General features: G+C 38.5%; 1 protein-coding gene across 3 annotated transcripts in view; it reads right to left on the reverse strand.

Moving 5' to 3' along the window:
• atp8a1 (ATPase phospholipid transporting 8A1) overlaps window positions 1-25931 on the reverse strand; it is a 131655-nt gene that overhangs the window by 9358 nt on the left and 96366 nt on the right. For all 3 annotated transcript variants that reach the window (XM_084133612.1, XM_084133611.1, XM_084133610.1), the window contains 6 exons: window positions 16483-16557; window positions 14735-14857; window positions 9808-9886; window positions 7923-7984; window positions 7580-7636; window positions 6663-6770 (listed from right to left, as the gene is read on the reverse strand). In XM_084133612.1, coding sequence (XP_083989738.1) covers window positions 6663-6770; window positions 7580-7636; window positions 7923-7984; window positions 9808-9886; window positions 14735-14857; window positions 16483-16557 — 504 coding nt within the window. The remainder of the gene's footprint in view (window positions 1-6662; window positions 6771-7579; window positions 7637-7922; window positions 7985-9807; window positions 9887-14734; window positions 14858-16482; window positions 16558-25931) is intronic.

The raw sequence follows: 25931 nt of genomic DNA on the forward strand, positions 1-25931 counted from the left end.
CAAGATTTTAATAAAGTATTAGTAAATGTTGAAATTAACATTAACAAAGATGAACAAATGCTGTATAAGTGCAGTTCATTATTAGTTAATTTTAACTAATGTAGGTAACTAATGAACCTTATTGTAAAGTGTTACCATGTTTTCCTGTTAAGTTGTGTGTGTTATAAATACTCTTAAAAATCAACAAATGGAATCATTATACTGTACAATTTAAAATGATAAAGTGAACTTTAAAACATTTTCATGCAGTATGTTTTTTTCAACAATTTCTATGGAACAAATAGAATAAATTCTGGAACAAATACAAAAAATCCAGCAGGCTTTGGGAGCGTGCAGGCCGTAGGTGTATTTTTAGGGCAGAATAATAAACCGCAGTGGCCTGGTCTCGACTGGCAGTCAAGGGTATCCGCATCGACTATTTTGACAGGACATTGACTCCCACTGTGTCTGCCGGACACATTCTCAAACAAACATGCACACATCATGCAACTTCGCTGTTGGAAAAACCCAGTTTAAGCTGGTAGCTGTGTTACATCTACTTTCTATCTGGCCATTAGCAAGCCACCATGTTAAAAAAAAAAAAGGACTTTGTTTTTAGCTGGTCCAAGCTGGTAAACCATCTAGGACCAGCAACAAATCCAGTTCTTCAAAACACAGTTAAAAACTTAAGCTTAAGTTTATTCCAGCAGGACTCCCCTCTTTAGCCTTAAAAACAATATGCATGTAAAATAGTATGCAAATGCTCAATTGTGCAAAAATATGCACACACACACACACACACACACACACACACACACACACACACACACACACACACACACACACACACACACACACACACACACACACACACACACACACACACACACACACACACACACACACACAGGCTCCCATCATTTGCCAAAAGCAATCAAAGCACTGAATGTGTTCTCCAAAGATGCATGTGTGCTATTTGAAGGGTTTTGACTACAGCCAAAGGTACCACTGAATGGGATTAGATGATCATGTTAACCTGTTGGATTTGGCCATATTGTGAATGCAACTTGGACAAAAACTGATGCTAAATGGGAATCAGACAAAAACAAACTCATAAGCACACACTGTAAATAAGTTGACATGTACACAAACCTTCATTCAATTGCTCTGTCAGAAGTACACACTAACAGACCATTTAAAATCTTCAATCAGGTCTTTCAAAACCTGAAAGCAAACGTTGACAGATTCTATTAGCGCTTAAAACAGGGGAACTGAATCTGGCTGTTTATCATTCAGTCCCACGTGGTGACTTCCTCTGGTGATTGACGGGATGGATTAACTATGCCTGGGTGCACTAATCAGTGGTGCTGTGAAACAGCAGAGTTTGGCTGCTCATGCCTGCCAGTGATAATGTTGGCCCAAGAATGTTAATACCACCCATTGTGATGGTAAATATGAGATGAGAACAATTCAGACATGGTCATTCACCCTCAGCCTGGCCCTTTGGCTTTAGGGACTAATACTAACGCCTGAGCCAAGCCGACTTTATCCACGTTCACACACACAAAGTCATGTGCAAGAAGAATACATAATGTTTTTGCCTTTTCTCCCCAAAACTAAATATTCCACTTGCAATTAATTCAAAAATGCTTTTAATATAAGCCAAGTCAGTCAAAAAGTCTAATGTCAACTTGTGTATATAAACAACCGAATTGCAAATGTTCTATCAATGTTCCTCTGGACGGTTTGTGGTTTTGAATGTGTAGAGCAAAGTCCCAATGGACCAGATGGTGAAATACACGGCTGGATTCCCATCTAAATGTTTGTGGTATTTGAAAGAGAGAGAGAGAAAAAGAGAAAAAGGGAGAAGAAAAGCAAGAAAGAGATATCTAATTCCAATAGGGCTTGCAAATACACCAATTCTTGGCTGCTGTCATCTCAAAGCATAAGGGATGGAAGTATTTACATCACAAGGTCTTTGAGAGTCCAGTATGGAAAACACGCCCTAATATCCGGGAAATTTAGGGGAAAAAAAATCTGAAAATACAAAGAACTCAAATAAACGAACATTGGCATGCGCTCAGAGTGTGTAGAAAATTAGTCACTTGGTTGGGGGAAAACTATTTATTCACAGCACACACACACACACACACACACGTTGGGTTTCCATGTTTTACGGGGATTTTCCATAGACAATGATTTTTTTACTGTACAACCTGTATATTCTATCCCCTGACCCTAAACCTACCCATCACAGAAAACTTTCTGATTTTTTCATTTAAAAAAACAACATAATTCTGTATGATTTATAAGTTGTTTTACTCATTGGGAGCAAAACATTTCCCCACAAGGTCAAAAACTACTGGACATTTGGTCCCCACAACATAGGGTTAACCAGGTTAAAAAGTTTGAAAAAGAGCAGATGGGCTCACACACACATACACACAGTTTCCAGTAAGCAGTGTAACAAGAGCAGCAGTAGTTTTATCTGCTGATAGGGAGAGTGAGGCTCTAAAGGTGAAATCTCGTACATCAAAGAGAGTGGAACAAGATGAATGGCCTGTCTCACACAGATACCAGGTGCACTTGAATAAAACAGACCTGTCTGCTGCATTCAATGGAAGAAAGGAGAGGAATGCAGCACAGAACACCTTCAATGCAGCTACATCTCACAGTTACATCGCGTCTCTGACATCTAAAGATTTTTTATGCATCGTTGTAGGGCTTTTTTATCCGCTGTGACTTTTTTTCGAGTGTTATCTAAACCCTACACGCCTTTGGACGCAGGATGTTATGCGTGTCTGTTCAGAAGTGCATTCATGACATGGCTGGCTGAACGTGTGTGTTTTTAACAGGTGTGTGAAATGAGGAGAGCTTTGTAATGGCAGGGAGGTGATAGTCGGTTAATCGGTAGGCTCTTGATGTCGAGCACAGTATCTTAAGTTGACTTGAGTGGGACATGGTGTGATAAGACTGTCTGAAGAGTATTAGATCACAAGTATATTATTACTTTCATTATTTGAGGATGTACAGCAACTCGATTTTACTAAACCGACTACAGACTGAGCCCGGACACATGAGATGCTGCCAATGATGTCATGAACGGTGCAAAAAACATGTCCCACACTTTCATGGTTTGTCTCGGTCTCTGGGCGGCACGTGGTTCATTTAAGAAGTTTCAGAGCAGTTCAGACCATCTCGAAGGTCTGTGGTTTGATTCTCTAATAACATTACAAACCCCAGGTTAACTTTATTGACACATTTTTGGGAAACTACAAATAAAAGAAATGTAGCAGTTCAGGTTACAATAAAAAGCTATGACACAACTACACTGGGATGCAAAAAATTTTTTTTAGTATGCAATCATGTGATCCACATTTAGACAATGCAGGTCCTAAAACTAAATAGTAGTCGTTTTTAAAAAAATTGTTAATTGCTCGAGTAAGCGCTACTTAAATATGCATACTTTGCATTTCTCAGTACTCCAAACCATTTGACAATACAATTTTACTAAAAATAAATACATTTAACAATGATTTACAGTTTTAGCCAGCCAAATTAAAATGAGTTTCTATATTTAATTGTCCCAAGGAAGTCAGTTTCCTATCCAAAAAAGAACTACAATGGTACTCTGATGGTACTGGTAAAATAAATAAAATACATTAATTCAGCAAGGATGTATTCAGATAATCAAAGTGACAGTATACACATTTATAACGGTAAAAAAAAAAATTTCAACTTTTTATTCATCAAAGAATCCAGATTTTTTTAAATCAGTTTCCACAAAAATATTTAACAGCATAACTATTTTCTACACTGATAATAATAAAAATAAATGTTTCTTGAGCACAAAATTAGCATATTATATTGATTTCTGAAGGATCATGTGACACTGAAGACTGGAGTAATGATGCTGAAAAATCAGCTTTGCATCACAGTAATAAATTACTGTATGGATAAAAATAAAATTCAAATAGAAAACAGGTATGTTAAACTGTAAAAATGTATTTACTTTTGAATACTTTTGTAATACTTTTGGTGAGCATAAGAAATTTCTTTCAAGAACATTTAAAAAAATCCCTTTGGCGCCAAATCTTTGAACGAAACTATACAATAATACTTGATTCATATACTATGGTATTTTTATGGTACTCCAAGGCACTTCAAAACAATACCTTGGTACAAGTCCAAATAATGATGTGAGATATTTTAGCGTGACAATTCAGCTAAATAGGTTTAACAGTGTGGCATGTTGTTTATTCATTTTTCTATTTCTTAGTCTTTCTCTTCAGCCCTTCGGGGAGCTGTGGCAGCAGTCAGAGATGGCTGTGAGGTGGCCCAGAGTTCAGGTGTGTTCAGGTGCGCCCTCTCTCAGGTGTCCCCCGTGCTCTGGTGTAGTGCTGTTGCTATGGTTCCCCTCGGCATTGAGTTACCCTGAGCCTCTGGGGTCTGATCTACTCTACTACCCTACATGTAGAGGAAAAGAGCTGATAAAAGAGCCCACTTGACTGGCTATTCAGGACGGGTGTGCAGGACACATGTGAGAGGGAGAGGCTACTGTTTCACAAAGCCAGATGCTGGGATAATAAACTTTTGCTTTTGAGAGTATGTAGACAACGGCAACAACGTGTGCGAACAGAGTGTCCAGATTGTGTATAAATAACAAAAAACATACAAAACTATTATAAACAAAAAACATACAAAACTATTATAAAAACATAAGTGTTCTGTCTGGAATCCAGGACTCTTTTCTCGCACAAGCAGATGTTGATGTTTTCATAGTGCTCTGTGAGGACAGGTGACACAAATAGGGCTTATTAGACCCCATTAGGAGATTATGAGGTGAGAAAAGAGCCGAGACCTGTGGTGCCCCGAGGCCTGACGGAGGTGTAGAGTTTCCAGCCCCCTGCTCACCCTAATGAACACACACAAACTCTTAATGCTCAGATTATGACACAGATAGTGTAGAGCCCCAGGCCAGAGAGAGGGTGGTCTGTGCGTGTTTTAAATCACCTGACACATCCAAGAACCCCAGGGGTGAGGATGGGCTGTGTGTGTGTTTTTTTTAGCTTAGCTATATTTATAAAAAAAAAATTTTTTAATTAAAAATAATTAAAAAGGTGTGTGTGTTTGTGTGTGTGTGTGTGTGTGTGTGTGTGGGGGGGGTAATAAAATACATTAAAAAAGTTGTTCATAAAATAAACAAATAACTACATCCAAATTACTTAGTCAAATTATAATTAATTTACTATAATACTTAAAAGCAATACAAAACATCAATACAGATTTATTTGTTATTATTGAGATTAGCAGGAAATGTTAAAATGTGTGTCTGTTTCTTAACTTGCAGTATTTTTTTTGACAAATATGCTGTAAATGCATCCCAAAAATTAGCTAAAACTTACTAAAGGCCCTGACATACAGTACTGTGCAAAAGTCTTAGGCATGTTAATACCCAGGTTATTTCTTAATAAATACAAGGTTTCTTCAAGCATCTTGGAGACGTTCCCGCAGTTCTTCTGGATTTAGTCTGTCTCAGTTTTTTCTGTTTCTTCATGTAATCACAGACGGACTCGATGATGGTGAGATCAGATCATACCGGCTGTTGTCAGACTCCTTGTGCATACACAAATCTCACTGGATTATTACAATTAATGGCAAAAAGAATGTTTGGAAATGTAAACTGATATTTCCTACTGACACACTACAGCAAAATATAAATATAACTGACTTAAAACCATTTTTTTGGGTGGGGGGGATATTAACATGCCTAAGACTTTTGCACAGTACTGTACTTCAAGTGAAATCGAAGAATGAACTGATGTGACGTAATTTCAAACAAAATCAGGCTGAAACGAAGTTCGTTTGGAGTTAGTTTTAGGAGTTCGAAACAGCTTGGCAAAGCGAAATTTCCGGAAATGTTTGCTCCGGCTGCTAAACACCTTTGTACTACCATTGGTCCATGACGATTACATAATAGGTCGGTGTGCGTGGAAGCTCCGCATTCTTTCACGTGAAAATCTTTTAGTTCGTTTGGCCTGTTCAGTCGGTCAAGGTCAGACGTCCGTGAGTGAAAACATGAACACACTGGAGAGCTGCTTTACAGTAGAAAATGAAGTTGTACTTCTGATTTTAAGCTATCTATTGTATAAATAGATATATAAATAAGCGTGACGTGACTACTGGAGTAGCCTACCGTATCAGATGCTTTTCTAATGCTTTAGAATGCTTTATTACTGAGAGAGGAAAGCGCGAACATAAAAAGGGGACATTAATAAACATCCACTTCCGTTCAAAAGTTTGAAGTCTTTTTTTTTTAAGGCTGCATTTATTTGAGCAAAACCACAGTAAAAATATTGTAAAATATTGTTACAGTATTAATATATTAAATTAAAACTATTTATTATATATTAGAATATTTGTTAATATGTAATTTATTCCTGTGATGGCAAAGATGAATTTTCAGCATCATTACTCCAGTCTACAGTGTCACACAATCCTTCTAATATGCTGATTTGGTCCTCAAGAAAAAATTATTTTTATCAATTTTGAAAACAGAGTAGTGATAAGTCATTTTTTGGGGAAACCTTTATACATTTTATCAGCATTCTTTCTTAGAGGAATTTTTAAGAGTAGGTTTGTAGAGTTTTTGTTGTTGCTTGTACTGTACTGTACGGTCTTACCTCTCCTGACATATCCGGGGCAAGAGGAATCAAAGGCCACAGGGAGGAGTAGATGCCAAAGAAGACTACCCACAATCCAATGCTGCCCCAGATGGCAATGTGGCTGAACTATAAGTCAGAAAAGATTAGAGAAAACACAGTGATTTGAGGAGAGACGTCATTCTGCTGATGATAATGCCTGACACTCAGACAGTACAAAACCTCATCTGAGTGATGCATTATAATTTTAGACGAGTAACATACATAACAAAAACCTTTAACACACATGAATTTTACATGAACACATGCTAAATCACAAGTATGCACATATGGGAGCATGTTACACCCATGTGTTTTTGTTTAATCACACGATCATCAAGCATTTGAGGCTTGAAATTTGCACATGTGAAACATTGGTACCACATGTGAATGTTCCAAAACCACACAAACATCATGTGATTTTGTGAAAATTACACTTGCAAAATACAGTGCAGTGAAAAAGACCTTTTCGCATTTGAATTGTGCACATTTTTTACATGCACGTGGTCAGATTGTAAATGCAACTACATTTGGTTAAAAAAGATGCATGAAAAAGCATGCAAATACTGCATTACGATGACATCATTGCTTTTGATTACATTTTATGCTGAGTTTTTGCCTTGCAAGCACTGTAATAATAGTAATACAATATCTAATAGTAATACAATTTCAGCACTGCATTATAATTATTAGGGATGCAACATGACATCATCCTTGAATTCTCTGAACTTTTCCATGACATCAGTGGCAGAAGAAAAGGGTGAGTGAGAGGAGTGAGAAGGGGTGGAGGAGTGTGTTTCTACTGATAGATGGACAATGAAGTGAAAGGAAATGGGAGGACACAGTGAAATGGGACAGAAAAGAGAGAGAGGGATGGAAAGAGTCATCCAAACGCTCACCATGGTCCAGGACGACGTCTCCAGCCCAGCCTTCAGACACACCGTGATCACAACAAACTGAGAGAGAGAGAGAGAGAGAGAGAGACAGGTTCTTATCTGAGTTTGCATACACACAGAAACAGATTAGATTATAAAGACCTAAGACGTAATGAGAGACAGTCGGTTGACAGGAACTTCCAAACAGTGTGCATAAAAAGTTGGCAAAAAGGGAGTGAAAATCCTCAGTGCAGCCAGACTCAGCACAGAAGGAACATTTCACAGCAGGACAACCGGGACAAAGTGTCAGGCGACGGGCAGGAGACAGAGGTGCTTTGTGAGGATCTGAGGGCCCAAATGCACTTACTGTATAAACCATGTTGCCTAAGAGGAGATAGTCTGGTGTCTTTCCGTTTCCAAAGACGGTATCTGTAAGGAGAATCAACAAGAAAGCTTTTAGAGTGAAGGATCACATGCTAACACACATACGTACATACACAGGTCAGTGGGACGGTGCTAGATAATACTCCATTAAGATGTTGAGCTCAAGAGGGCTCTAACGCTCACGTTTAAAGACAAGAATACCAGAAAAAGACAGTTTACATTAAAAGAAACCACCCAAAAATGAACCAAAAAGTATTAAATCAAAAATATTATGCCAGAAATGCTGTTGATGGTGTGTTTTTACTTTAATATTGGTTAGAATTTAAATGTAGATTTTTTTTTAATTCTCTTCAAAACTTTTATGCCCATCTAGGGTCAGATCCATGGTCTAGTGGAGCTGTGATGCTGATGTGGGTTATGCAATATTTCCCATTTCCACCTCTTTCTCTCTATTTCCCATACTCAGTGGCAAAAGGCCAAAAAAGCTTTTATGCAAGTTTAATCTGTACCAACAAGCTTGTAACGAACTCATCCTTCTCACATGACACACCTGTGCTCCAATGGTCATGTGAATAAAAGGTAATGGCGGGTGTTAAAGGAGCTGACGACAGCCGTATACAGAGGTTTTCGAGGATTTCCCCAAATCATTGAGGATTAATTGACCGTAGAGAACCTTGGTTTTCTAGAGTTTTTAGGATGATAGTTTTTGGCTCGTGCTAACTGCTTCAGCAAACATCTCAGATTAAATAGTAAAAGTTGCTTGAAATCTGGGAAACTCATACACAAAAGTGCACACATGCCAGTGTGGTTCATTGCAGGAGCATTAGTCATTCTTTGATTGTAAGTGAGAGCGGATGATCCAAAACCATCAGCACTCTGGCACAGCGAAACACAACGGACACCACATGTGGATCAGGAAGGGGTGTGTGTGTGTGTGTGTGTGTGTGTGTGGTGCTGACAGTCTGTCAGTCAGAGAGAGTCTCCTGTGCTTTGTTTAAAGAGCAGGTCTGATTCTGACTGTGTGGTCCTGAAGTCAGCCAGATATTTGTGCTGACACACACACACTCGGTTCACATACTTGACACACTCATTTATACATGCTTACACTTACAAGACATGTAAAGACCATAGAGCAATTTATTAAATTATAAAAAAAAAGAAAAGAAAAGAAAAGAATGAAAATGATCTCATTATTTACTGTCAAGCTTTGAAATGACAAAAAACACCATATATGTAGTCCATATGACTTGAAAGCTATAATCCAAGTCTTTGAAAGTGTATGATAGATTTGGGTGAATTTAAAGACCTGAAATATAAGTAATTGACTAAAAATCACAACATCTGTCCTAGCTCTCTTTTGCACATTCGGAAGAGGAATAGAGATTTGTGAGTCATTCTGTTGAGTTGAATCTTTAAATGAATCAGCGGATCACTTTCACGAAACCTTTGAATGATTTGTTCTCAATCCAGACTGATCTAGTTCTCAAGTTTAACAAGCATCCTTTTTTTGAAGCTTAACAGCCCCATCCCTCATTCCTTTTCATTACAGTATATTAATAATCAGAATATTTTTTTAAACCGCTGCTTTTGGCTTTTAGGGAAGAATTTCAGACAGGATAGCAATGACAAGTAAATGATGACAGAACTTTCACTTTTGCATGAACTATTACTAAGTGAGTATGTGGATATGGAGAAAGAGTGTATATGTGTGTGTGTGTATAGGAGCGAATGATCTTGAAATATTCATGGTGGCCAATGAGAAGTAATTAAGCTGAAGCGAGAGTAGGCCAGTCTTTCACTATGACACCCACTGACCTAAAAAAAAGAAAAAAGAAAACTAAAAGTAGTGTGAGTGTGTGTGTGCTTACCATGCTGGAAGGCCTTGAGGGGGAACCAGAAGAGAATGACTGAGTGAAACAGGCCGTTCAGACAATGAGCCCAGAAGACCTGCAGCAGAGTGGAGGAGGGAAAAAAAGAGAGGCATGAGAAAGACGATGGCCACCCTAACCCTGTCGGTGACCCCTGACCCTGGGCCTTTGTGCACTCTCAGCGCTAGGCTAAGTGGAAGGTTTGTCAGGCCTCCCTACTCAATGGCTACCCCGCTGACAGACACTTTGTATATCCTGTGAGTGTGGAGAGACCAAGAAAGAGGGAGAGGAAGGCACGCCAACTATATGAGAGATGTCAGTAAGGGGTGTTTTTCCGCCATCCCTTCTTTTTCCCAGCAGTTAGTTGCCTCATCGAATTTCCCCAATCGTTCCTTTGTGAGTTACGAAAAAAACCCAGATCCTTCATGGATACTTTTAGTACAAACACAGACAAGTTTAAGAAATTAAGATGTATGAGTGTGTCGCTACAGTGCATGGTTATTTGGGAGCATGGAAAACTATCGCTTACACAGGTACGACATGAAGTCTTTGAGTGTCCGCGTCTGTATACATGGGCGTGTGGACTTTGGATGTGCCATTTAAACAAATATCCTCCTCCAAAACCGCCTTGTTTTGAATTTACATTATGCAAAGACATGGCCAATCAAAACACTAATGGGCGATGTAGCATGAAACAGCCGTGAAATGAAATCAGGCACGTCACAGGTCTAGTTTCCAAACCCCGTATTTTTTCCCCCCAGCGTTGCTCTTTTCACCTCTGAAAAGACGGAGACTGTTCACTGCCCAGAGACACAACAGATTATTCCCATATTTATAAGCAAAACAGCATAATATTTGTTCTGAGAGAAAGTCAGCGGTATTAAAAGGTCAATTTCATTTTAAAATTGATTCACTAAACAAAATTTCTCCATATCAATTTTTTTATTTATTGTAATGAACCAAATTTGCATGGCAGTGAAGTCCAATTTATGAATGAATTAATCCTTTTAACTGGCTATTTTTAATTCAAATAAAAATGATTCAGTTGCTAAAAAGGAATAGTTATAAAAAAAATTGTTAACGGTATCACTTTATTTTTATGGTCCCTTTTAAACATTCTGTTGACTATAAGTAACTTTGCAACTACATGTCAACTAACTCTCATTAGAGTATTAGTTAACTGTCTGCTTAATATCTTATAACTCTTTATTGTGATGGTCCACTAACAGACAATCTACTGACTATAAGTAACTTGCAAGTACGTCAACTTATTCTAACCCTACAATCTACTAATACTCTAATTAAAGTTAGTAGACATGTAGGTGCAACATTACTTATAGTCAACAGAATGAGTTAAAGGGACCATCAAAATAAAGTGAAACTGTGTCAACTTCTACACTATGTCCCTCCAACACTGTATTATTTCTATGAACAAGGACTTTTAAAAAACTCATATAATTGTTTTATGTGAGGAAAGTCTGTAATTATTTATTTATTTATTTATTTTTAAGTGATGAACTATAATTTTAAAATCACTGTAAAGGAGAAGTAACATTTAATAGAATATGTATTTTGCAACAAATGTTAAATAAACAATCCTGAGGACAAATGGGAACGTTAACAAGTTACTCAAACAAATCAAATATCTCACACACTTCATTCAAAAGTTTGGGATCTGTAAATCTCTTGTGCTCACCAAGACTTCATTTATTTGATGAAAAATACAGTAAGAAAAAAAGTAACGTTGTGAAATATAATAATTCATGTGATGGCAAAGATGCATTTTCCAGCAGCTATTACTTCAGTGTCACTAGGTGGTAACCCTAAGCCTAGCAGAAAAGTACTGACTAAAAATACTGAATTTCAAAATCTGTAAGTTAACATTCAGTTTCTTTTTGCGCTAACACCATCACAAGTTTTTCCAAAGCTAACAGTGCGTGGCGGCCATGAAATCTCTTGAGGGGGATGGGATGAAGAGAAATGAAAGAAAATGGAGAGAGTGAGAAAAAAAAAGAAATACCCTGAGATTGTCTTGTTCTGTGTTGTTTCACAGAGGCCCCGTACGACCTCTTGGCCTCCATGCCCTGACCCTCTCACCTCCGGTATCGGCAAAGCAAAACAAAGCTCAGGGCTCTGGCCCTCAGACAGTCGGGCTCATCCTACACCCACAGAAGGGCACTGTGGCACACCCCTCCTATTCTTTGGAATTAGTGGTGTTTGCCAAGGTCATACTTAAGTTTCGGGGTTTGTTAAAATCCATCATGCTTAGGTATTCAAAATTTCCGTCACCTGTCCCGCACTATATAAACATTAATCCAGTGATTGGGCTTTAGATTTTCACATTAGGCAATAAACATCAATGCGCACACACACATAAAAAAATTGTGGAGCGCTAATGTGGAGCAAAATTCATTAGCAAAATTTTCAGGTAAAAAAGGTCAACGGAGTTGTGATGTATGAAGCACAAACAAAGCGTCTTTCTATCAACACGGCCGAATTCTCATGAACAATTTGTTGCAAAAGCTGCGTGGCCACATTTAATTTAAATGGTGTGGCCACACCTTTACATTAAAATTGGGACTTGAGAATATCGGGGGGGTCTTTTGACCTAGCAACCATCCAGAACATTCAAGCAACCATGTCTTACTAAAAAACACTTAGAACACCTTAGCAACCACATAGCAATGCCCAAGCAAACCATCCAAAACAAAACATGGTCCAAATACCATGGGGAACAACCTGTTCTCCCTCGCCCAGTACATTACACACACAGTCCTGCAATGAATGCTAATGAAATCAATAAATGTTCATAATCATTTGTCACAGGGAGGCCCCAAACTCCTCCGTTTCTAAGCAGGTTCCTAAGAATGTAGGTGTGAATGGCCGTCTGTCCTGCCTGAAGCAAAGCATTGCGTTCTGTGTGACAGCTTAATTGCTTAAACTAGCATGAAAGGATAAACTTTATTTTACGCCAACTATTGCCAGACGCCCTAATAAGCCTTCTCCAACTATGTTGGGCTACAAATAAAGCCAGACGGGGACAGAATGAAAGAGAGAAAGAGGCAGAAGGAGGGAGGGATGGCGAATGCAGTGCGTTGAATGAGTGCAATAACAGCCATCCTGGGGTGTACGAGGGGCTTTGCCGTTATTAGGGAGACTTTAGTAATTAAAAGTAAAAAGGGACACTATGGGTAAAAACCTAAATATTTCACACCCTTTGTTCCTCCCCAAACTAATACATGATCTTCTCTCTCTGCTTCCACAGAGACTTGGGCTACGTTCACAGAGCATTTATGTTCATACAGACAGTATCTGAAATGCTATCGTAAGTTGCTGTGTGAACGGGACATTTCTAGACTCACACCAGCAAGTAAATGTGGTTGTCATTCCCAAAAACTGACAATGTGAACGTAGCCTTAACTAACAAATAAAGTGTCTGTTCTGTACACAGATGACGTAGAAATCTGAAACAGGGAAGTTGCACATGTCTCTGTCTAATGTCTCCAATAAAGTCTATATGAACACTTCTATTTGTATCAGATTTTTACTTAAATATATAAATAGGAAAGAAGAGAGTTTTTGTAGCAGCCATAATTGAGATCATGCACGTATTGCTCTACATAGAAACTTAATTTTTTATCATTAAAAACAAAAAAAAACAAAAGAAGCTTTGATTCCATTACTGTCCTCTAAATGACCACTAACTCTGTCTTTGCTTCTTTTTTCCAGGCACATCTCTTTGTCCTCATTATTCCATTATAGAGAAAATAAAGTAGTTTATTATGATATATTCAATTATATAATATATACAATTAACTTTTTTTGTTCTGTTACTGATGATTCTACTTTATTTGACTATTTCCAGGCTTACTTTTATTGTATATTATAGTCTTTCAAATTAAAGCTTTTTCCCATTGAACAATTAAAGTAAGAATTATGGTGTTTGTGTTACAAATGGCCAGTAAATCTGTCTCTTGCTCTCTCTCCCTCCTGACCCCAGGGGCTGTGTTGTGTGTAATCCGTGTCAGTGTGGTGGTAAATGGGTCTCCACGCCTGTGGAGAAGGGCTGTGAGGTGACACCAGCGCAGACACGCCGGGCTGAAGACCAGACAGCTTTATTAACACAGAGAGACGCAAAGCCGGCAGTCACAGACACCTAGAGAGGATGGAAATATACTTGTCCTATATAGACTTAAGGCATCTGAAAGTGAGGAAGAATGCTGAAGGATTTGCACAAAGAACATCTATTATAATCTTACTAGGAAACATCTACAGTAGCATCATAACATCTAAAATGGGTGAATGTCTTAAATACTTGATTATAACTGTCATTAAAGACATTATTAATACAAATAATGCTTTACAGATCCAGTAAATGTTCATAAAAAGTAGCAATGTGATAAAACTTTGACTCTTCTATTCTCATATACATTCACATTTCACACATTATAGAGTCGGAGATCATAATTTTGAAAGACTAAATCAGGAGTATCCTCATATGCAAACATATTAAATACTGTGGATAAAGCTTCACATTCGTACTGGCTTGAAAGAGTTTATGACCATCTAAAAAGGGAGATGAACACTGAAAGACATCTCAGATAAGCAGAAAGGCTGACAGAGAGGGAGTGTTTAATGGATGCATAAACCAACATGGTCCTGCTGTTGACCTGCTTTTTTACGGTGTGGAAAGTTGTAACAGGATCTGTTTGTTCAGTGGTGATTTTAGCCTGGGTGCCAAACTATTCACCAAACACAGGTCAGCAAAGTGTACTACACAGCATGACCTGTCTACAGGGTCATCATCATCATCAATGAAAATTCACAAAATCACTAGCTTACTAAACATTTATTTAGATTTCCTCATGCTTTATGTTTTCAGCTAAACTTAGATTTACAGGGCATGCTTTTTCGCTTGTGTATTTACCTTGGTGTTAAAGCCCATTGCATTCTGGGAGGTTTTGTAGAGTTCAGGGTATTTGAGCATGTTCTCTTTCCTGCAGGAGCGCTCGAAGATGCCAAGAGTCAGAGGAGGCAAAGCCGTAAAAATCTAATAAATACACAATAACAGAAAATTTAAGAATTTAAAAGAAATATGATGAGGTCCAAAAAAATCACATTACAAATCTGGAAACTAAACAAATTAAACAGAATGTTTAATCATGCAAATAAGATAATTTATAATGAAAATAAATTGTACTCAGTTAGAAAAATGTAAAACAGTAATTCATTAGTAGTTTCAGACTACTGTTTTTTCCCCCGAGATGATATCCTAGAATATTAGTCTAAAAGTTGTCAATGAATGAATGAATGAAAACCGAAAACCTAACGAATGAATGAAAGAATACCGAATGAACTAATGAAAGAAAACTGAAGGAATGCATGAAAACTAAATAAATGAATGAACGAATGAAAGAAAACCGAATGGACAAATGAAAGAAAATCACATGAATGAATAAATGAAAACCAAATAAATATGTGAATAAATAAAATAATGAATAAATAAATTCCTCCCCAAAAATAAACACCTAAAAATTCATAGCAGTCAAAAAGGACGATTTCCCAGCCTGAGCACCAGACATTTTCCCTTGTCTGTCTTTTTCGTTTGCTTGCTCGGTGCAGCTCAATGAGCATGTCACTTTCTGGCATTTATCATATTTGCGCTCCCCGCTCCATGTGCAAAAATGATTCTGAACGAACATCTGCCACTGTGCCTGCAGCCTGTTAGCAGATCTCCTGGATGCTTTAATTTATCTGCGGTGCTCTAACGTTTCTGCATGCAGCAGCTGTTGAAAGCGAGAGGGGTGGTATTATGGTCCAGAGAGGGCTGCGGGGTCAGCTGTAAGTGTCTCTCATTGGCCCAGCTGGAGCTGCCTGGCTGTGGTTGACATGGTCTGCTGGGCTTCTCCATTCAGGGGTGGTTTCGGCCTGTTGCATCCAACAGACCCCCTCTGACGTGATGGAATTCCTCCTCTCTCAGATAAAGAGAGAATGCACCGGGCCGAGTTGTTACGGGCCTCACAACGGCAATGATCCATTACATGGGTCTGATGGGAAGCCGTGTTCAAATTTTGTTCTTTGTTCAGGCGTAAAGAAATAATTTCTCGGGACAATCAGCGAGTCGGGTGGCTAAGTCCTTTTTCCTGCTGCGTATCTTCAATTGTTTATGCAAGATGGAAAAATGTACTCCACCCGAAGCGTTTTTTTTTTTCCCGGAATAACTTCCCATCCTGTTGAAAACATGTTAATTAACAGCATCAATTCCTATCACTAAACCCTGAGGCAGCCCAGTTCATCGGACTCCACCCAAACGGCCATGTGTGTGTATTTAAATGTGGCTGGATTCAACCTGCTCCTTTATCATCCACCGCTGACCTGTTTAACGCAGTTCTTTCGGGCATGAGAGTCTGTTGTTGCAGCACATTCAGGACATAGTTCTGCGCACGGAGGGAATATGGACTTGACAAGCGGTCATAAATAAGAGGGAGATTTTTCAGGATGGCGCTGACACGGGCCGCAGTAAAGGAGCCGTCTGGGGTGCCGCGGCTAATGAGTTTCTTGCCTGAGCGAGACGGGGGAGGCGTTTTAACACATTCCCTCTCACAGTAATGAAGAGGGGAGAGTAAATCACACACACACAGATGTGTGAACGCAAACACATGCACGGACTCTTACCACGTTGTACAGGCCGATGCACCAGCGCTCAAAGAGAATCTGACCGGAGAAGCCGTTCACAAACGCAAACCAGATCTGAAAGACAAAAATATAACACGATGGTAAATGACCCATGTCAATATTTAAAACAGGATTCACAGTTTTACTCTTAGGTAAAACGCATTATAACAGAAAAAAGAAGAAAATTACACAAAAATGTTATTAAAAAAAAGTATATTTAATAATAATAAACAATAATATTTAATTTATATTTATAAATATATAAATACAAATACAATTGAGAAAAAAAACATTCAAAAACAGGAAACAAAACCACTCTTTTAGTACATGTATGAAATGCACTGACCAAAAAAAATAAAAAAAGTAACTATATGCTTCCCAGGTCGTCCTAAAGGAAATGGTAACATATTAAAAGGGCAATGACAGACCATATGATAATCATTACTACATAAATGTGTGACTAAAAGGTAAATATATACCATCATTAATCATATATTCCCCACTTTGTGTGCGCTTAACTCTGGCTCCGAGCCGATTTTAATTTAGGTTGATCGATGGCTGTTGTTTTCTGTGGGGCCTCTCTGTGCTCGAAATTACCCAAGAGAGAGCGATCTCTCATGAAACCGGCAGTGAACTGACCCCATCAGTCCTTTCTACAGTCTCATACACTGGATCACTGCAAATGGTTTGTTCCAAGATCAGTCTTGCAGGATAAATAAGCCAGTTTTGGGTCACTTTTTCATATATACAGTGGGGACCAAAAGTCAGAGACCACTATTGAAAACAATACTGTTGTACATTTTTATAATATAATATTTTTTTGTATTTTTTAAATACTTTTAAATTAGTAAGCAAGCAAGCAAGCAAGCAAAGAAACAAAAACAACCAAATATAGACCAATAAAATAAATAAAAAATATACATAAAAAATATATTCAATCATTTGTTTTAAAATAACTTTTTTGAAAAATATTTAAATAAATAAATGGAATAACAAATATTACAGTATATTTTGATAAAAAGATGAATAGTCTACTATCAATAAGAACAGCTGTGAGATGATGCATGTAAAAACAGTTAAGCTCCTGCTATAGCAAACATACTGCTACGGTTTTCAAAATATCTAAACATAGAGAAGCTCCACTATCTTGTCATGCGAAGCCACAACCCGGACTTAACACATCATTACTCAGAGGACAGCCCTGGGCGTTAGCGCCGGTGGTAAGAAAGAGAGAGAGACTTCAACAGATCCCATGACTTCAGCCAGAGGGGATCAGAACAGCTCGTAACAGCTTTCCCACCTGATCAACCCCCAGTGTCTCATAGCAGAAACAACTGATCACAGATGCAACAAAAAACAGTGCAAAAGAACTAGATAGATTTAACAATTTTAAAAAAAGGAAAGACGCGAGTTATTGGGTTTAAGGGTGGACCAGGAAGAAGACCACAAATGAAAAGGAGAAGAGAGAAAAATGTATATTTAAACCATATGCCATGGAGATGGAGTTCATCACTTAATACCTCTATCAGTTTAACTAGTCTGGCACATAACTCTGTCATAGTCATCTAGAAACTGGAGAATGTGATAATATCACACAGCAGCTGTTATAAAGACAAAGCAGTCATAATCAAAAATCCAGTTTCAGAATGGAAAAATGAAGACAAATCAGATATGGCAGAACAAAGGGTCATTGGATATAAAATTTTAATAAGACAGTTCTCCAAAATGTTTAATTATTTCATTTAATCACCATTTTACAATACTGTTCAAGTTTGGGGTCAGTACATTTTTTTTTATGTTTCATAATACAAATTTCAAGTCTCTTATGCTTCCCAAAGCGGTATTTAATTGATCAAAAATAGAGTACAAGTATTGTGAAATATTATTACAATTCAAAATTAGTACATAATTTTAATATATTTAAAAGGTAACTAATTTCTGTAATGGCAAAGCTGAATTTTCAGCATCGTTACTCCAGTCTTCAATGTCGCATGATCCTTCAGAAATCATATATATATATATATATATATATATATATATATATATATATATATATATATATATATATATATATATGTGAATATACTGATTTGATGCTAAAAAAAAGTTGAAAACAGTTGTGCTGCTTTATATTTTTGTGGAAACTAAACATGATTATTTTTTAGGATTCTTTCACGAATACAAAGTAGTGATGAGTACTCGAGTCAAAGCCCAGATCTTGAGCAGCACCGTTCAACTTTTGCTTTCTGCTGTACTTTGGATCACATTCATTGTGAAAATCTCTGTGTGGATGTGTGTGTGAGAGGCTCGACTGTTGAGCAGACCCCAGGATTACTGCGCAGTGCCACGGCCAGGCGGACATTTCCTCGCTTCATTTAACTCCATTATGAAAGCGTGAATTGCTACAAATTTTGGGGGGTTTTGACAGGACCCCATCCGACTGCAGCCCCCGCCGGTCCTCGCACACACACAGCACATACACCAGCCCCTCATTTCATAGAGCGAGCCAAAGCATGAAAATGTTCCCAAAACAAATGTCTGTCACCCCTCCCCTCAGGACACATCGCAGAGAAAGAGAGAGAGGAAGAGAGGAGGATTGGCCGCACTCCCCCGATGCGACCCCCCCCACCCAAGCCCACGCCCACCCGTTCCAACTCCCATTTTCCTTTCCATCAGGTGCATTCTACCGTGATATTGTTTTTAAAAGAGATTTGCTGCTTCGGAAAACCTTTCGCACACAGCAACATGAATAAATTACCAATGTCACATCACACATTATGTTGTTTTCGTCCTCACAAGCAAATTCTGGACTTGAGAAATCCCTCACATACACAATTTGATCAAAGGCCACACGAAACACCACATAGTTGTGGCCAACAGCATGCTGGTAGTCAAACAGGTGGGTCAGAGAGCTGAATTAATGAGAGTCTGCTTCATTGAGGGGCTACGGGCTGCAGGATATTGTTGTGCTAAGTCAAAATAAAGCCTCTATTCATGAGCAGCAGTACATGCATATGAGAGAGCGTTTTGGCCTGGTCCTCTGGGTCCTGTGAGTGCCCCTCTCTCCAGCTTCCTTCAATGAGACAGATTCATTGATTTGCTCATTACGGAGCGAGGACATAGTGTGGAGGGCTCTCTCTTTCTTCTCCTCCTCTGGTTCATTCAGAGTGGTTTGGCGTGGAGGTGTGACTGCCCTCTACCCTCCGCTGCACAATCTGAAAAAAGCGAGATGTGTGTGTGCGTGTGTGTGTGTGAGAGAGCGAGATTGTGTGTCCCCATGAGACTCGTCCAGAGGGGCTCTTGCCGTATTTTTCAGGGAATTTTTAAATCAGTGATTCCACCCCTGTCCCCTGTACAAGGTTGGGCGGGAAGGACCCGAAGGAAAAGAGAATAAGAGAAAGACAGCCCCTCCAACAACTCCTTTACCATGTCTCTACTTGAAAATCCAGCTAAAACTAGCTTAGATGTGCTCTCAAGCATGGCAGCTGGTCTAGCTGGTGCGAATCTGGCAGACCTTAGACCAGCAATAAACAAGCTACTGCATTGTAAAAATCCCAGCTTGACCACTTTAAACTGGTATTAGCTAATTTTTTCAGTGGGATGCTTATTCAAGATAGCCTGGTATCTCACACAGGTCCCCACTAGCTGGTATCCCATCAGGCTAGAAACCATAAACTCCCAATTATTCAAAACAAAGCTTCATAAAATATAAAAGGCAGCTACATATTTTCAAGCAGAAAAACACAATTTATACTGTGCAAGAAAAATATGAAAAGGGATATTATAAAAGACAACAAAATCAAATAAATATTTCCAAAAAATTAGGTTGCACTTTAAATAAGGTGACATAGTTACATTATTACTGAGTAATATTAATTAACTACTTAGTATAGAATATAGTGCTTAGTATAGAGTTACGTTTATGGTTAGTTACTTGTAATTATGCATAATTTACATTTATTACTATAGTAAGTACATGTAGTAACGTGTAAATACGTCATCTTAAAATAAAAGGTTGCACTTTCAATATACTTAAAGTGTACTCTCCCACAAAAATACTGAGTAGTGTAAGGTAACTACATGGGTTAAGTTAGGGTCAGGGTTCGAATTATGATTTCATCTTTGTGGGGGTCTCTTTAAAAAAAGAAGAAAAAAAGTAGCCTATGAGCAGGCGCGGTAGCTTAATAATGTAATATAAAAATATAAAAATTTGTAAATATAATACAAATTTAATAAAAAAGCGTTGGTAACACAATTCAATTTAAATAGTACATTTGGTTTAATTTGTCGTTTAATGAGGTCTAATATATGCTGTTAGTTGTAAGAATTTTCACGTGAGTAAATAGATAGATCCGACAGATTCGACCGTGTACTTAAGTGGTCCAGTGGTAGAACATTTGCCAAACGCGTCAAAGGTTCTAGGTTCGAATCCGCACTCATATAAGTTTTTTGTTTTTTTTCATCAAATCTGATTATGTTTATAAGTGGTTCTATATCAGGCAGAGACACGTTTGTGTGCATTTTGTTTTGTAATTTTACTGGAACGAATAGAGAGTCTCCACAACGGATTGAAGCGCGCCCGAGTGAAGACTGTGCGCGAGCCACAAACAAACACAGTATCCGCGCCAATGATCGCAGCGGCACTTTTATCACTTGATTTAAGCATAAGGATGTACCGTAGTGTGATGACGATCCGAGATCCCGCGAGATCCATGTGTTTGGCATCTTGTCCTATCTTTTAAGTCATGCTACAGTAGTCTGAAGGAAAAAGTGCTTTATTTGTAATTTAAAATAATGGTGCTGATGATTTTTAGAGACCCCCACAGGTGTATGATTTTACTGCTTTCATGGGAGCTCATCCTCTCTCTATGGGAGCTCAGCTCCCACTGGCTCCCACATAATTCGAACCATGGTTAGGGTTTAGGGGTAGGTTCAGGGTTAGTATCTAGTTATTACCCAGTTGGTGTCATTACCACAATAATAACAATAAGCACCAAAGAAACAAGAGCACACTAATCTTTACACTTTTTGTGTTTGAACTTCCGTTTTTCCAGTAGCTCTGTATATTTCTATGGCATCGCTGTTGAGTAATTAGCTGGTGAAGTAGATTTACTTGTAGAGCTAACGAAAGTTATCATGGGCATTGTAATGTTTGAAGCGGATGTCATAACAAATGTCAGTAGATGGGGAAGATTTTTAAGCTGTTCATTGATAAATCCACAAGATCTCACCTTCATGCTGTGGAAATACAAACCGGAAGACAGAACACAATGAGCGCAGCGCTGAAAAGGGGCGGGGCTACATAAGGTCTATACATTGTGCAATTTTTTATGTACCACTACCAATCAAAAGCTCTCCATCCATTTATAATGTTACAAAACATTTTCAAATAAAAGCTGTTCTTTTGAACTTTCTATTCAAAGAATCCTGAAAAAAGTATCACGTTTTCCACAAAAATATTAAGCAGAACAACCGTTTTCAACACTAATAAGAACACCAAATCAGCATATTAGAATTATTTCAAAAGGATAATGTAAAACTGAAACGTGGAGTAATAGCTGCTGAAAATACTAGCCGCAAACTTTTGAACAGTAGTATAAAACCCCAAGAATCTCCAGAAAACCTGAGAAAATGCGGGTAAGACAATAAAGAAGGCCAATTGAATTGCAGAGTGACAGAAGAATCGAAAGAACCAGTTGGGTGTTTTATATTGATGGCACCAGTGAGACTGCCTCCTCTTAGGCCTGCAGTCTTTCTCTAAGCCTGCTGCTCTGTCTGAATGAGGCTCTTGTAATTACCTCAGAAATGCTACTTGTCCGTCAGCCCTGCTGGTGCCTGCTGAAGAGCTGTCAATCAAGCTCTCAAGAGCCCAGCAGGATAATGACAGCAAGCACAGCAATTTGGTTGTAAGAGAGGCTTTTTGCATGTCTCAAAGCAGCAAATCCAACCAAGTTTCTGAAATATTTTTTTTCCCCTGTTAATTTTTGCTCATGTTAAAAGAATGCAAGACCACAAACCAGGGACTAAACAAACCAGCATGACAAATGTTTAAGTTAACCCAAACTTACAGTTTTTTGTCTGACAATGAAAGGAAGACCATGTGCCATGGTGTGCCACATCTGGAACTTCCAACAAAACTTGGAATCTGGAACAATACAAACCATTCTAGAGCTCCGCTCCAAAACCTAGTGAGTTGCGTGCAGTCTACTGCCTACATAGACTATAAGCTGATTTGAACAGTCTGAACACTGTTCATAAGCAGCAACTCTGCGCACCACCTAGATACATTACTGCTCAAAAGTTTGTGGTCTGTAAGATTTTTTGTTTAAAAAAAAGCTCATCAAGAGTGAATTTTTTTGATAAATGTTGTACTATTTTGAGATAAATGCAGTCTTCAGTGTCACATGATTCTTTAGAAATAATTCTGAATAGGCTGATTTGGTGCTAAAAGGGGTCCTATTATGCTTTTCCACTTTCTCAATTTTAATTATTCAGTAATGTTGCTTTTTGAGCATAAAAAAGATCTGCAAGGTTACAAAGCTCAAAGTCCAAAGGGAGATATTTTATTTAACAGAATCCCCTTTTCAAGAACTACAACGAACGGCTCGTTTCGACTACAACGCGATTTTTTAACGAATCTTCTGAAGTCACAAATGGTACTCATTTAAATAATCTCCGCCCAAGGAATGCGCAAAAAAGGGGACGCGGCCTGGTTGAGCTGCATTACAGAAGACAGTGCTGTCGCCATGTTATAGTGTTATGTCAGCATTGTTTTCCCCCTAATGTTTCCAAAACTCATTTGTTTGACCTTCCTAAGGCTGATGAACTTAGAGTGGTTATTTATTTTAAACACTGTTACTGAACATTATAACTCCAAGATTTATCTGTGCGTTGCACATTTTATGGAGAACAGCTTGTTTTCTGTTTCTCATGTAAGCTCTCAGTTTTGTAAAATGGTTCACCGCTCCTTAGGAAAATTAACCATGGTTTTGTGATCGATTACTGCTTGTATTACCTAGCTTTCCAACAAATATCACAATTAAATGGTGGATAACATCGTATCTATAATGTATACGAAAATTACAAAAAATACACCACTCTGAAATGTCCTGTGAAATCCGTGCTTGCAAAGTCTGTGCATGAAATCCGTTCTGCACGTCAATGTCAGAATCGGGCTCGAATTGGTTTGAAACAACCTTAATATTTACACTAGAAAAGAACTCACAGTTATGGAGGGGCGGGACATTTCCCAAACAAGCGCCAGCAAGTGACAATCATAAAACACTTGGCCAGCTAACCAATCACTGCACATTTCATATTTCAGAAGGAGGGGCTTCATCGAAATCGGCGTGTGGAAAATAATGTGTTTTTTGAACAATCAAGCATGAAAACATATTCTAGTACACCCCAAAAACAAAATCAAGACTTCATAAAAGGGCACAATAAAAACCCTTTAAAAAAATTCTGTGCCAGAAATGCAGCTATGATGCCTTGAAATGACGTCTTGGTTTGTTTTGAATTCAGCAGGTGGACAACCCTTGATAAAGGTACTAGGACTTCAACACTGGATGGTTAAAATAAATCTAAGATGCGCACATATAACCACACGTTGAGAAGGCTAAAATGGCCACTAACATCCTTATTTCACTTTCTTAAGGTTAAAATCTGGAAAACTTAGATGAAGAAAAGTCTTCACGGACTAAAATGTAAACCTATTAGGCAGACAAATGTATCCCTTTAACCGAGCCTTGGGAAGCAAGTGTCTTGAATGTCAGGACTTTACAAAACAGAGGTGTTTTTGGTGTGAGGCAAGGAAACAGTAAAGCTTTGGCCTATTATATTCGAAAAGCCCCTTATGGAGAGGGGGAGTGCATTTTCTGCTCATAACAAAAGATGGGTTGAGGAGGAGATACATTCACCTCCAGGAGCTGGGGTGCGCTTCAGTTCTCTTGGAGATTCAAAAGCAGAGCTTAAAGAGAAAAGGACTAAAAGGAAAAGTGGCTAGAAGTATTCGGAGGGTGTGTTCGGGTAAGGCCATTTACTGGACGTAGTTGTTCCTGTGCCACTTCTTATGCAAATGAAGAAAAAAAGAGAAGGAAGGAGATGCTTGTTTCTTGATTGATGAGCAAGTGTGAAATGCGATCACAGTCAGAAATGTTTGTGTTCAAGGGGAACTTTCATTGTGGAACAAAATACACCAACCCCACGGCAAAACCCAAAAGAAAAGTACATGAAAGCCACCCTGCACGAATTGTACCAAAAATGTTTAAAATATCATATTCATTGAGCGATAATTGCTTACAGCTACAGGGCTCTGAGATTCCCACGGATTTCTGAATTTTAAAATAAAGGAAAAAAGCATCATGACTTCACTACATTTATGAACAAAGACCACAGCAGCTTCCCACATCTAAACAGCACAGAAGCGTGTAAACAGGAAAAAGCCTGTATCATTCAGTGAGGGCAGACGAAATCAATGGTCATCTGAAGTCCTGATTCATCTCCTCATTCTTGTTCTCACAACCTACAGCAGCACTGGATGCCAACAGAGAGAAATCTAAGGGGCTTTTTCAGAGATTTACCACAGCACATAAAACAAAATCAAGATGAAGGGAAAAGGGTCCATGGGTCAAGTGGCACACAAGAGCAAAAGGGCCGAGGGGGAAAAAGATGGATTTTTGAAGTGCTCATGTTTCTGCTGGGATTGTAGCTCATGAATACTGGTGTTGGTCTGTTTCAAATCTTAGTGAGTTGCCTACAGAGGGAAGATTTTATGCAAGAATGATAAAACACATGGATAAAGCATCGTCTGCACAGCTAATGTGAATGCTTTACTCTTTACTTTGTAGCATTAGAGATTAAAAGGTGTCTTGTATTTGTCCAGAAGTGAAGAGAGAAAAATGAAATTGCTCAGCAAGTTTATTCAAACCCAAATCATATTGTAATTATGATTTTCAAACTCATAAGCCAACACCACCTAGGAAAATGCAACATATGATGTTTACATCTGGTCACATACTTTACATTTTGCCTGCTAGCATGACCAAAGGTCAATTTAATGCATTTCAGAGACCTTTGACATTAAATAAAGAGACTTAAATGGTCTAATGCTGCTTCCAGACCGTTAGTCAACTATTAACTCTTCTTTCAGCTCGAGGAAACCTAAGGCTTGTCCTCAAGGTGTAATGTCTCCTAAACCAAGTGTGTTATAGATCAAAACAGCCAAACGCCCCTCATGATAAAGCTGGTGCTGATAGCAGCCCTTTAACTTGTCAGGTCAGGTCTCTGAACCGGCTATCAGCACCAGGCCTGGAAACTGTCAAATACCATCAGAGATGGATGGCCTGTGGGCTTCACATCGACAGACCCCGCATTCCTACAGCAGGACGGAGACTCTCCACTACCGACATGCATGCAATGCCAGTTAATTTCATCAAAGAGTGGTCATT

This window comes from Abramis brama, assembly GCF_963993115.1.
Source record: "Abramis brama genome assembly, chromosome: 13".
Taxonomy (NCBI): domain Eukaryota; kingdom Metazoa; phylum Chordata; class Actinopteri; order Cypriniformes; family Leuciscidae; genus Abramis; species Abramis brama.